This window comes from Pinus tabuliformis, chromosome 3_2 (assembly GCF_031772625.1).
Source record: "Pinus tabuliformis cultivar Carrire ecotype Pingquan chromosome 3_2, CPIR1, whole genome shotgun sequence".
Lineage (NCBI taxonomy): Eukaryota > Viridiplantae > Streptophyta > Pinopsida > Pinales > Pinaceae > Pinus > Pinus tabuliformis.
Window position 1 is genome coordinate 378,651,435 of NC_142302.1, and position 14,907 is coordinate 378,666,341.

The window sequence follows — 14,907 nt, forward strand, 5'->3', positions numbered from 1 at the left end:
GAAACCCTCAAGAAGTCTGCAATGTAGGTCTCTGGGTTCCTGGTCTATTTGAGCCTCGTCAGCTCAACAAAGTGCTGTTCCGGATCCCTCCGGTCAAACCTCTCTATCAGTCTCCTGGTGAACTCGGCATATGTCGTCACTGTGGAGTGTCCGAGTGTAACCAACCCATGGAACCACCAGTCCTGGGCCTCACCATCCAAATGTAATGTCGCCACCTTGATGGCCTCTATCTCCGACATCTGGTTAAGCTGGAAATAGATGTCCAGCTTCTCCACCCAAGACTTTGCCGAACTGTTTGATGAGCCATCAAACATAGGTAAGTGGAATCTACTAGCTGTGCTGCGGGTGTCTCCATCATGATAATGCCGGTACCCTCTGTGATGGTCGCGGGGTCTACTATTCCGCTGGAGCTGAACAAAGTCTTTGAATGAGAAAGCATCCCTGAACTCCTGCCCATAGGCCTAGTACTCTGCAAAATAATCGCCCATATGACCGGGCTTTGCCTCCTGCTGGGCTCTGGCCCCTGTGTTTGCTCCTAGGAAAGTGGGCATGGTAGAGCGTGTAGGGGCATGTGAGGCCATCTGCTGAGTAGTATCACGCTGAGTGGCATCTTGCTTTGGCAAATGGTGGGATGTACCTGATCCCCCACCAACCTGAAAAACCCGTGGGTTCTCACGCTGTCTAGCCTCCACCACCGTGAATCTTTGCCCCATCACCTCGATCTGCCTCGACAGATCCTGCACTGATTTGAGGAGCATGTCCGCAAATCTCTTCCCGTCCTCATCTGCCATCAGATCCTCCTGCTCTGCGTCCACCACAGGCTCCCCATGTTCTGTGGCCACCACCCGAACATAGTCTCCCTCTTCGTAGGTGTTCTCCAACCTATGCTTAATATCTCTGTATTTCCTACATCTGTAACAGATGTAGGGCTTCTCCCTCGGTGTCATAGACTGCTAGCTCCACAGGCTGAGCCAGATCTATGCTCTGATACCACTTTAATATCCCTTATCAGAGATATCCTTGAAACACAAGCGAGCTCCAATCAGAAAAACAACAATAGTGCAACATACAATAATGTATATATGGAATATAAGCAGATACTCAAGAAATGCAGAGAGAAATGCTAAGCCATTTTATTATACTGAGTAATGGAAAGAGTACAAGAGGTGATCAGAAAGATGGCACCTCGACTTGCACAAGGCAAGTGAAGAAATACACTCAAAATGGTAAGGAAGTGGCCTCTCTCTGAACTGCGTCCAAACTGCCGGAGAACTGCTGTGCTGCTGCTACTGCTGGAATCAAATGAGGATTTGGGGCTATTCCCCTCCTCAGAAAATGTTGAAACTCTGGAATCAGCCTCTACTCAATAAACCCAGAAAAGCCTAGAAAGATTTTCTAAAATAGCCAACCCCTGAAAATCACCCCCGTGGGGATCTAAGCAATCCCTCAAGGCTCTGCGTTGCCCCTGAAGAGAATCCTCCAAAACTCTACCCGAAACTCTGCCAAAATCCTCCAATATGCAAGGGCTGATCCCTTGCTCAATCTCCAATCTCAAATCCTCCACACAAACCCAGTCTGGAGCTCCTACTAAAAGAGACTGCGTCTTCCCCTCTCAAGACTGCGCAGTCATCAAGATGCTTAGTTCCTCGTCAACTCCAGAAATCGCTCCTCCTGCAAAATACTGCTGAAACTACTTTGCCCGAGCAGGCACTCGAAGTCCCCTGGGGCTAAGCGTGAGATCTCCGAACGGAGACACTCAATGCACTAAATAGTGCTGCAAACAGGGTAACAGCCAGCGTGCTCTAAGTCGAAGTGACTTGCTCAAATGCAACATAATCGAATGATCAAAACGAGGAGGCTCCTCTCTCCTTTATAGCATTGGCCTCTCTCAAAACCCTAAGGCCCACCTCCTCCAACGTAGCCTCTCTCTTGCCACGTGCTCCTTCTCCATTTGCGCAGTCCCTCCAAATGTCTACGTGGGCCCCCTTCTCAACGTGGTCCTTTGGCTCCCTTGGCTCCCCTTTTAAGTTACAACGTTGTGCTACTAGAGAGTGACTTTATTCAAAAAATGAGTTATGTCCCCCTTTCCTCACCTTTTTATTTATAAATAACTATAGAAGGCAAAATTGAGCAAAATCGAATATTCCAATTAGCCATGGCTAATTAAGAATATTACACTCTAGCCTAACTCCTTGGTTCCCAGAATTTAGCTTTAGCTGAGCAACTAACATTGCCACTTTGACCATAGTTTCAGTTACATTGCCATTCTGCCCCTCCATCTCTGGCAATAGAGTTCATTGAGAAATTGGTAATTCTTTGCGTAAGTATATAAGATAATATAAGATAAGATAATTATATTTATGTCCAACTAATGACCACAAAGTAGGTCAAAGGGACTGTTGAGTACATTAATGTATATACAAAGCGGGAGAACCAAACGGTCTCCTATAAAAGATACAATGCATGAAGTAAATCAACATCTGGCCCTAGCGGAGAAGATCCAGGAGCTAATAGGTCTGAGGATCAGACCCATCTCTCCTAACATCTGAGGCTGAATGAATAACACTGAAGAAACTCAACAAAGTCTGTTGGCCCGATGAAGAGCCGATGGCAAGTGCAAACTGTCCACTAAATCGTTTCTTGGGGGGGTCACACGCTGTTGAATGTTGGAGGACCTAGTTCGTCTCCCAGGAATGGATTTGAGATGGAACTACTGCTGAGATCTCGTGTGGTAGGGTGAGGTCCCACGGATCCTCACTGATCTGGAGTCTGGATACGTACTAGTATCAATCAATCTCTTGGTGCCCCTGTCTGAAGGTAGTACCCTGAAAAATGTCATGATCCTCTGTGTGGGGTCTGGTCTGAAGGGAGGTTGAAGAATATGCGCTCGGAACTCGGAACCTAAGAGCCTCCTGCATATATAGGGCCAAACACCTCTGATCGGGATACCTAAAAAAGTCGACGAGGGTCCGAGAATCTCTGAACAAGCAATGAAACCTTCCTCTGATCTCATTGTAGACAGGGCATCCAAGAATGAAGTGCACTTTGGTCTCCACTTCCTGTAAATGACATACCTGACAAAGTTTGTCTAGTCTATCCACCTGGTGGTCCGTCTCTACTCGAAGTCTATGAGAACCTACTCTGAACTGGTCTAGAGGAATGCGAAGAGCATACATCTAGTGGTGAAACGTATACTGGGGTCGAACAATGAGCCCGTTTCTCAACTCCAAGAAGTGTTCAACGTAGATGGCCATCTTTGGGCGCAACCCTTTTGGACGATTGACCCAAGTGACCTGGATGAACTGCCTGTAGATGTCCTCCTTGATGATCTTGTTTAGCTCTTGTCTAGTAGGTAAAAGGTGACCAAGAGCATCTAAGGAACATAGAAATAAACTCTTTCGCTCTCAGAATTCAACTGAGCAATCCCCAGTGCCACTTCGATCCTAGTTCGGATTAGACTACCATTCTGCCCTTCCATCGGTGGGAGAGGAGTGGACTCCATCTCTGGAAGAGGAATTGATGGAGAAAATTAGTAGTTCTTTGGAGCAAATAGAACCAAAGAAGATGTGTTTCTGTTTTCCTTGCAAGAATATTTGTAGAATTGGATCTAAGTAAAGGGTTTTCGAACATAGTATAAGGGCACGTCCCACCAACAACACTCAGATTACGGAAACAAAATATTTCGGTGCAGACTCTGTAGGTGGAATACTTCATTTAATGGAAACTTGCCCAAAAGCAATACAAAAAGTTAAACAAGAAACCAAACCCCATTGCAAACTCCTGGAGGGGAAAACAACATTTCCATGATATTGATTGAGAGCCGAGACCGCTTTCAAATAGATAAGAGACTAAAAACACAACTGGCTGGGGGAGGAAACCAATCTAATAGGGAATTGCAAATAAACTTTTGGAAATTTGACATTCCCTGAGCGAGTGAAAAAGGCCCATTGGTCAAAGTTTTAATCCACAGAAAAACAGCCCAAGAGAATTGGCCAAGCCAGAAACCAAACAAGTTACATAATTTTAAGCCCCTTATAATATACTCTGTCTCTTTGGTGTTTTGCCTTCAGATATAGCTGGGGCAAATTGCAACTTTTCTTTTTATTATAAGTTTTGCATTTTTAAAAAAATAGAGAAAATTATTTCATTCATGGCAACTAGGTATTGCAAATTCTGGAATATTTTAAAAATCTCATGAACGGGAAAAAGTCCAGTAATTCAGCCGCAACTCAGCTAGCACATTATGGAATATTCCCAAAAATCTAAGGAACAAAGATAAGGAATATTCCAAAAATTTGAGTAACAGGAGTTGACTTTGCTCTCCCATGGCCATTCATGACCAACAACTAGAAAAAAGAAAAAATTTACTTTACATCTTTGCAAATGTGCATGGCAATACTATTTACCAAAATTATAGAATTATAATCCATCTGGTACAAACCGATTGTCATCTTGTTTTGTTATTGTATATCAAGCAAGAACAAAACTATTTACCACTTGCACATACACAGACATGCATACATCCATATGCATGCACCATACTTTTTAGATGCAAATAAAGAAGGAATACGTGAGACAAGACACAGGGATATGTGCGGTAGAATGGTTTCTGTCCCTGGACATGACCAACAACTAGAAAAAATAATTTTTTTACTTTACATCTATGCAACTGTGCATGGTACTAATATTTACCAAAATTATAGAATTATAATCCATCTGATACAAACCGATTGTCACCTTGTTATTCTATATCAAGCAAGAACAAAGCTATTTACCAATTGCACATACACAGACATGCATACATCCATATACATGCACCATACATTTTAGATGCAAATAAAGAAGGAATAAATGAGACGAGACACAGGGAAATGTGCAGTAGGATGCTTTCTGTCCGTGGACATGCTTAAGGCCGACATGTCATAACATAAACGTGATCCGACAAATCTATACTGTAACAAATTCTACCGTCCAACAAATTTTGTTTGGATAAGTTTAAATTATTACTCCCCATCACATTTGCTTTCCTCGAGCTCTGCACTCAACATATGATGGAGAAGCGCTTTTATTCGTCCACTTCTTGCTGCAGACCTATATAAAAGTCGTTGAATATTCTATTAGAACTTCATCTCTTAATACCCAAATTTGAAAGCTCAGACTACCCTAACACACACAATCAAGACTTAGAGATTGACCACAGGTGTTGAAAGAGAGAGTAAATGTTTAACATACAGTAAAGTAGATTAGTAAAAATATTGTGTTTTGCTAATAATACATAAATCCAGAAATGCTATGGCGGCCAGAAGAAAATAGTATGATGGTAACATACCTTTTACGCTTTGGGCGTGAACCTTCTTTCTTGGCGTCCTGGACGACAATAAAATGTTAATATCTTTCTTGCAAAATGTTAAAAAATTACGACTCTTAGATAACACCAGCGCAATCGAGGTGGTGAAAAAGACAAGGAGAAAACAAAACTGTATGGCATTTTCAAACTGCAAATGTATCTTATCATATTTAAATCAAGGACATCTAAAGGATCTATATAAATATATTCTCGCATATCTTACATCATCAAAAATTAATTTAAGAGGGATTTTGAGCATATATAGAAATGGATGAGCTCCATGTACCAGCTCTAGTTGCCTGCCTCACTCATAATGAATAGTCAGTTAAAAGCCAAGTACACCTAATTATAACCAATTTCTCATGAATTCTTTCTGATGAGGTAAATGCCACTTATTGCTTCAACAGGTGCTTTACAATTCAATAGAGGGAAGCTGTTATATAGTGTTAAAGAACATTAGATTAAAAAATAAAATATAAATAAATTTTAAAGTTAAAAAAATAAAAATCATCTTATTATTTTTTTTTTTTTCATTTAAAATTAGAAATTAAAAAAATTGTTATTTTTACTCTTTCTTTAAATAAAAAAAAAGGGCCTATTTATGTTTTTTTTCAAGCTAGAATTAAAAATAAAAATAAATAGTTGAAAATAAAAATAAATGTCTAATTAATTACTCTATAATAAGAAATTAATAAATATTCATGAATTATTAATGAAATTAGAAAAATGATTTTTTTATATTAGTTCACAACTAACAAAAAGGATTATATTATGTTTGTAGTTGATTGCACCGCAAGGTGCTCTATACTTAGTAGAGATGTTGTCACATAACATTACATGACAACAAAAAAATAAAAATAAATAAATAAGTATATAGGTACATGACAACATTTAATTAAAAAAACCAGCATAGATCTACTTTAAACCCAAATCTACAAAGAGATCACATTTATGAAGGTGTAATTTTATAATCATTTAATATGAAGGAGAATTAATATATAATATAGAATTAAATGATAAAAAAGAGTTAAGCATTAAAAAATTTGTTCCCTTTTAGATTTAAGATGGATCTACTAAAAATAGATAACTAAGTATATACTTACATGACAACATTTAATTAAAAAAACCAGCATAGATTTATTTTAAAACCAAATCTACAAAGATATCAAATTATGAAGGTGTAATTTTTTAATCATTTAATATGAAGGAGAATTAATATATAATATAGAATTAAATGATAAAAAGATTTAAGCATTAAGAAATTTGATCCCTTTTAGATTCAAGATGGATCTATGCTATGCTACGCTGGTATAAGACACATACCAAATCATTACATAGCAAAGTAAGTTTAGATGAATTTGCAAATTTAATTGATAATTGTTATATGTTTGTATTCCTATGCTATGATCTTATATACATATTATTGTCCATAGTTTATCACCTTCTTTCTTTTTCTATTCTTTTTTTTTTGGTGTCGGGAGAATCAATAAATCTACAACTTATCACCAAGGAGGCATGGGGTCTAGTGCTAAGGACTGCCCCTATACTCCTGAATCTAATGTAACCACTCACAAGCCACACGAGGTGGGTTAATCAAGTTTCAAACCTCGGTGGGGCCCCAATATTGTTCAAGAAATGCTTTCCGATATGGAATGCCCATCGTTTAGCCTAATCCGATGGGCTCCATAATTTATCGCTTATGTGGACTCCAATCAAATCATTCGGAACATGGACATAATATATAGTTTATCACCTACAATGTTACCTTAATTGCACGGGATACTTTCTCACCTTGGCATTAAATTCCATGACACTCAAAGATGCAACATTGAAAGGTGTGTTAATCATACCCTTCTCTATGGAAACTGATGGTCCAAAGGCAATTCTGTGACCAGTCTATTTTCCGAGGGCTTCCTCGTAGCCTAGCGTGTAGAGGGTTTCCTGAGAAGCCCAATTCTAGTGCTGGCATCCATTTGTTGGTTCCTCATACTATCGACCATCCTTATCTCAATTGCAGATCTTGGAAATATTTGAATAGGAACGAGGTCAAGCAATTGAATTTACTCCTATTTGTCAGATTCCAAAATATTCCCAAACATTGCAATTGAGTTAAGTTGAAGATCACTATCACTCTACGATTTACTTGAAATTTGTTGAATTTTGGGGTAGTTGCGGTCGGTATTCCCAGCGACTCCAAGTCAGCCTATAAAAGAGATATAAAAGAAGAAATTTTGAATTTAAATTGTCTTCAAAAGTCAAGCCATCCCTCCAAGAAGTACAAGTCAGCTAGCCCCAAAAGACACACCTATTCGGGATCATGTGATGACTATATAAAGGCTACTCCTCCTCCTCCTCAAGGCACCAATTCAGATCACATATACTCATCTTTTGTTCACACGTGGGAGTTTAGAAGAATGAATTCTGAGGTAGCAAACTGAGATTCTTCTGAGGCAGCAGACCCAAAATCTTCTGAAGCATAGTTGACTGAATTCTGAGGTCAGGTTGATCAAATTTCTGAGGTTGTATCAGCGGGCCGAATTTGTCTCTAGTTGACCAGGTTTGACTTGGGTATGTTTGTGGTCAGTTTGACCTTGTTTCTAACTAGAAATCATATTGTATCTCTTGAATTGGACAATTTCTCTAAGAAAATGTTGTTGGGTTTTTCCCTAGTTAAGGTTTTCTTAGGGTAAAATTTTGTGTCACTTTTGTTTGGTGTCTCTTCATGATCCTACTATCATTATTGTTTCACTGTTGAGATTTTCTATGTGTAATTGCATAATGAAAAATGTGACACAAGAAGAATTGTTGAAAGAATCATTAGAAGTAATTATCAGATTAGAAGTCTTGAAAAATCAACATGGTATCAGAGCTGAGGTTGTTAAAAGGCAGCCCTAAGGAAAGAGATAAGCAAGGGCTACAACTAGAAGAGGCCAAAGAGAATAGTTTGAATTGTGTTGGAAGAGAGATTTCTGTTCTAGTGACCAAACCATGTTTGCCTTTGGAAAATATGAGCCCTAGTTTTGGACTGTAACTTGTTGATTTCTAGTAGCATCGGATGTGCTCTAAGTCTCAAATTTTGCAGGGAGGCTTAGGCACATGTATTCCAAAGAACCCAGAAAGCGTTTTGGAAAATTCCACCCAAAAACAGTTTTATTAAAATAATTAATTATTTTTAAAGAGTCCCTAAGTCTAAACTTAGGAAAATAAAATAATTAAAGGGTATTAATATAAACTGTGGGTGTAACTTCTAGAAGAAGACGAGGATCAAATAGAAATGATCTTAGCCATTGATTACCTTCTAATATGGCCGTTGAATGTCAATGACGAGATTATTTAAGGAGGCTTGAGGGTCACTTGGAAGAACACACAGAGAGTTCAAAAGTTCAATTTTCTAAAGCAGAGCAGAGGAGCTGCCGGGAGAATTTCGATAGTGAGTTGTTGCAGTGAGGGGCAGGGATAGTTGGGTTGGAGTATCTTCTCCAGAGCCCAAAATACGCAGCAGAGAGGCAGAGAGACACTAGGAGGAGGTAGCGCAGACCTAGGAGGGGTTGACGCTAGGCCAGAAGGGTCCATGAGTGCTTGAAGCAAAGCTGAAAGGGCTCACGCCGAAGTAGCGTAATCTTTCAACAGAAGTCCCAGATTTGTCGAGCAATTGACGCTTGAGTCGGAAGGATTGATTTCAGAGCTCCAAGAGGCAAGTAGACCTAGCGCAGAGCTGATGCAAAGCCTTTGAGGTTGACGCAGGGCTAGCACAAAGATAGTTGGGGACAGTTGGTTCAGCTGCCGGATCAGCCGGGACTTGCCAGGTAGAGTGAGGTAAACTCACTAAGTTTTTCTGCCAGTTTATTTCTCTGTAACTTGATTTCCAGAAGGGCATCGAGAGTTGTATTCAGAATACTTCTGCATAATAATAAAAACCCTCAAATCTGCTGCACCGATTTTCCTGCATTGGGTTTTCCCAAGGACATTTGTCCAAAAAATACTGTCACTTGTGTATCTTTCTCTATTGTTCCATTCTTGTTTTGGGCAAATTAATTAATTAAGTGAAGGCTGTAGTTGTATTAGCTTCGATATTTGCTGTAGGAAGCAATAGATAATTTGTTTCAGTAATTAACAATTAGGAGAAGTTTAATCAGTTGCTCCAATAGTAGATTCAGGTCAAATTCTTGAATTCTCACACAATTAAGGAAAGGTTTGATCCAAGGTTGAACCAAAATAAGGGACTTGGCCGAGATCACTAGAAGGGAGGCTGAAGTTAATTGGATTAGGCCACAACTAGAGAAGTGGTTTGAAGTTGTTAGGAAAGAGGCCACAAAACCTCAGAAAAGAGGCCACAGAACCTCAGGAAAGAAGCCGCAAAACCTTAGAAGGAGGCTGAAAGTCCTAAGGCCTGTGACAGAAGGCTGAGAAGGCCATGGTATGTTCGTACAGAGGCTGAGAAGCCTCAGAAGGTAGTCAAGAGATGCAAAGGCCTGTGAAGCACAAAAAGGGGTCATTGACAATGAAAAAGGGTTTGATCCAAATTGGTTAGGTAGTTCTCCACGGAATCAATGACCCCACAAATGTAATGTCTATGTTAATGTGATATTCCTACTTAGTGTTTCACTAAGTAAATATCGATTTTTTCTCAATTTTGGCATATTGCATTGTTTCACTTAGGAGAAGTGGGCCTAGCGGACCCACAATTGGTTTTTGGCATGAGAAGCACCCCAACTTTAGAGTTTGAAGGAAAGATTGCGGCTTTGGTGGAGTGTGGGGGCCACCATAAAGGATTTTCGGCGCACATGGAGAGTACGCTCTCATTGGTGTGAAAAATGTGAGGGAAATTCGATGTGGGCCCACATGGGCAGCCTAGAGGAAAATCGACGAAAGGAAGACGGGGCTCTCATTTTTGCTCATCATCTATCATTTTCAGAATGTCTTTTGACAAGAGCATGCTTGAGCAGTGAGTCAAGTCTGCATGTGTTGTTCAGCACATCGGGTGTTTTCGAGTGGAAATCCTAGCCCTTGCTTCGGTGGACCTCGAGTGCCAGCCCTAGGAGGGAGTTCTACTTCATCCCAATTCGTACCAGCAACAAGGAATCAAGTTACAGTGGCAGGAGGAGTAACAACAACATAGGCACTGCATAGTCACAGCTAGAGGCACTTCGGGAAGTTGGGAAGATAGTGGATTTTGACGAGGAAATTCGTTGGGAAGTCTTCTAACAGGGTTTGCAGGCATTTTGGGAGTATTCAACAGCATAATTCTTAGGTGGGTCAATTTACCCAACAGGAGAGTTAGCTACGCCCAAGAGGGTTGAAACTCTGGGGTCAAGCTTTGGCCAAACCCTTTGTGGGTTATTCTGGGTTTCTTGAGTGTAATGTTCATAAGTAGGAATGTAAGTGATATTAAGAAAATAAACGATGCAACAACATATAAAAATAAAAACACACATTAGACATCCATGAAAACACTGCCAATAAGGAACTGCTGAGCCATATTATTAAAATCAATGGCTAGATACAATATGAAATGGAACGGTGGACCTGGGCTTGTCCTAATGAACAAGCAAGACCAACCCCAGGTGGGAATATAGCTGAGCTGAAGGCTGCCCAGCAGCTGCACCACTCTGCACTGCGTTGCCTCAGTAAACTGCTTGCTCACTGAACTTTGACTAGCTGGAAGGTGCTAAAAAACTACCCAGAAAATTATATCCTTTCAACCTCAGAGTCTTTGGACAAAACCCAGAATAACCCAGAAGGGAATTTTGCTAGTTTTGACTTTGGATTTTCGGCCTCCTTGGAGCCTCTACCCAGTTTCTACTGCCAATTTTGACTTGCAAGAAACAGCCTGCAAATCCCTCTGCAAACACTTCTGAAACATTGCTTTACCTGTACTATCCAACTCCTTGCTCCCCGGATGGCCCTTGGCCAAGATTAACTGCTCTCTCAAGTCCCCACGAATTGTGGTACAGGCCTCTGCGCAATCCCTCTGCCCAGAAATTCGAATCACTGATGCATTGGTCTAGCTGGCTGCAAACTCCAGCGAAAATGTCCTCAACAAGCAGCCTCCTTATCTCTCGGGACTCCCAGTAGCAATGAATCTCCTTGTTGGCTTCCAACTCCTCCTGCGTGTTTTTGGCTGCCCAGGAAATACGCAATTCCCTCTCTGCGCTGATGGCTGGAGTGTGTGACTGTACTGAACTCCTTGAAACTCCTATGGAACAACCTCCGTAGGGCGGGCACGGATGGTCCCCCCAAGAAGAGGTTGAATCTCCCGCGTGAGAGATTCGTGGCTAAATAATCAGTAGACTCGCTAAGGAACAAAGTGTACAAAAGAGTGTTTGCAAATGTTCAAGATGGTCGAAAATGAGAATTGATCCTCCTTTTATTACCTTGGGCCTCCTTAGCCTCACGTGGGCCTCTCACCCATTCGATTTCCCTCCAAGCTCATCGAATGGCCAAGTTCAAATTCCTCATGTGGGTGGCCCCACATTCCACTAGCTACAAAATAAAGTCAAATTTTCCCCATAGTTCCTAAGTCTAAGTGTGGGGTCCTCCTCTCGGGATGCTCTGTTGCCAAGAATTTTCAGAAAATGGTGCTCCCAATGCTCTCACTCCAAAAATGCTCTCACTCTGCTTCATGCTTTGGCAACTTTGCTAAAGATGACACAATACATGATAGATAACCTAGATGAGAAATAAAAGGTATCAAGTCTTGAATTTGCAACAATAGCAAGAGTACAAGTAAACATTAGGTACTTTGTAGACAGAGAGCTTGGCTCTTGTAAAATAGTGATTATATTAATTCTTGAAGTTGTGATTAGGACGACTCTTTTGATCTCAAGCCTTGTATTTTTTTATTTTATTTTAATATAAACTACTTTGGAGAGAAGTTTAAATTTTTTTAGATCTAAGACCTTTATGATCCATATTGATACTTTGTTATCCATATTGATAAAGAGATTGTCTTTTGGATTAATCACATCATTGAATTTCGGTCGACGTTTCGAACCAACTAATGTTTATTTGTTTGAATTACAAAGAGAATCTGCTAGCCTTATCCAATTCTAGCATGTCCCTTTAATGTTATTTGCAATGAGAGAAGACATATTCTTTACATTTCGGGCGGGAAAAATGTTGGTGCAAGACAAATGGATACAAATAAAATGGAATAGGAAAAATTACACTAGAACCATTAACAATAAAAGAGATCTTAGTAGATCCCTTTCAATGCTCATTAGATATGAAACTAAAATGAATCTATCATAGTTAAATACAACACTCCCTTGTATATAAATTATAGTGGCACTCTCATATTGTTCAATAATGCCTTATCTAAGCGTTGTTATGTTATTAATGGCTCCTCAACCGCACTTTCTTCAATTGGCGACTCTGATCTATTTTTCTCTCTTATGGGCTTTCTATTCTCATTTCAACCGTCATCATCTTTGCCCACAAAAACCAACCAGCACATATTTAAAGGTAGTAATTGATTTGCCAATCAAGGACCTAAGAAAACAAAAGAAAAATGTCGAACTTTAAAAATAATTGAATATTCTCTCTCAATTGCAACTTCTTCCGTGGTTGTTCCAACATATGCATATTGCTACCACCCAGTATCAGTCATGCTACAATGTCGTTATAGCTGACTTTTCAAATACTCGCCTTGTTAAAACTCTCTAGTTAGGAAAAGAAAGTTCTGAAGCCCATCTAATTTATATTGTCGTTGGGTTTGGAAATATTTAGATGTTGGGAAGTAAAACGTCTCTTTCATGAGGGTAGGTTTGTATGTTGGAACATTGAATTATTTACTTATTCAGCATGCACATCTCACTTCAATAGCTACCTGGTCAGTTTCGTCCTGGCCACCATCTGACGCAAGCTCTGTTTCAGCAAAAAATGCCTCCAATACGAATGCAACCACCTGCATCACAATATAGGACACTTTAAAATTTGCACACTGATACCATGCCATTAAGGAAGGAGAAACTAAGGTTGCAGATCCTATATAAGAAATAAGGAACAACGTAATGTGCTATACAAGGAAAAATTGTCTATGTGAAATGCACCTGTAGCTTGGTAAAATATCTCACCAGGTTGACAAGAAGCAACACCGTTATTACATAAAAACTGATGAAGTATAGCAGTGCCCATGACGTTCCAGTAATTTGCACATAGCCCTTGCATATTTGAAAATAGCAATAATTTCAGATCAGATATTACAGTGGACAGATAAATGTATGAAAAAATATATCGAGACATCCCTGAATTAGCATGCTAGGTAGAAATGATCAACAACAGAACGGTGGTGATGTAAAGTGTATCTGAAGATATTCTGTATAGGACAGAAAACATTTAGCAGAAAAAAAGTGATATGCCATAAAACTACAAGCGAAAAAACAAGTTAACTCCGAGCAATCTATTTGTGAACCTATGGTCTACAAGGAACATTGAATACAAAACATTAGTTGCACATTAAAGTTGGCTAGGTGGTGATGGATGGGAAATCTTATTCTCGGTGGAGATGGGGCTTAGTAAGCAGTGGTTTTACCACCTTGTGAATTTTCAACAAACCCAAAAGCATACCTTAGATGTTTCCCTTTCTCACAGCGAAGCAAAATTTAATATGTTGAAATGAAACCATCCAAGAGACATTCCCAAACGTTGATTGGGAATACAACTTTCATTGCACGCTATAGTGGTTATTGAGACAAACAAATAAGTTCCATGTATAGAAAAACTAAACTTTTGCAAAAAGGATATTGTTTTTTTCCCAAAGATTTTTGTCTTTCTCCCAGGCCAGGACACTGTATTCAATAACATATTTTGGTTTCCTATTTAATAGCTAGATTAGCTATTTTGTAGCTAGATGGAGTCCTTATCACATGGTTTTGAATTAGCTTAGTTGAGAATTGTCAGTTTTAAAAGCAATCTATCTCAATTTTCAAGTATTCACACAATGAAAGTTCTTTCGGAATTGTATTAGTGAAAAATGTCACAAAACAATTCCAAGGAGCCAAAAGAAATATACATGTTATGCGTGATTTTTTGTTGTAACCGGGTTTCCTTTGAGATGCTAGACTGAACTAAAATCCTACCATACTTTACCAATTATCCGACAAGACACCAACTTTCAAAATTTTCCTCCATCAAGGATTGTGGGTGCCCCTTTTTCATGAAAAGCATGCCAAATTGCATCTGCATTTGGAAGTGCACTGCATAGTTAATATGTTCCCATGCTTGAGAAATTTGCACTTGAAGACAATGGCTCATGCACTTCAGGCCCTTGCGCTAAGAGATTTTCTTGCACATGGTCTTTCCCTCTGCATGTTTCACACTATGGTAACAGATTTTGTAACTATCTTAACTTAAATGAACATGACGGATATAATTGGGTGCAAAATGACTTGTTCAGTTAAATTGTCGATTATATTCCTTAGCATGAACCTTTTGCATCATATTGTGTGTTGTTAAGTATGAATTATTGGTGATTGGATATTGTATGAAACTCATGAATAATGTACTATAGGTTGAATTTTTAAGATATTAATGGAAATAGATGTGATTTGGCTCCCTTC

General features: G+C 39.5%; 1 protein-coding gene across 1 annotated transcript in view; it reads right to left on the reverse strand.

The window, feature by feature from the left end:
* Positions 1–4,591: 4,591 nt before the first annotated feature.
* LOC149181003 (two pore calcium channel protein 1-like) overlaps positions 4,592–14,907 on the reverse strand; it is a 399,691-nt gene continuing 389,375 nt past the window's right edge. The window contains exons 17-20 of the mRNA XM_089414060.1: positions 13,423–13,509; positions 13,176–13,253; positions 5,330–5,367; positions 4,592–5,091 (exon numbers count right to left, since the gene is read on the reverse strand). Coding sequence (XP_089270186.1) covers positions 5,004–5,091; positions 5,330–5,367; positions 13,176–13,253; positions 13,423–13,509 — 291 coding nt within the window. The 3' untranslated portion in view covers positions 4,592–5,003. The remainder of the gene's footprint in view (positions 5,092–5,329; positions 5,368–13,175; positions 13,254–13,422; positions 13,510–14,907) is intronic.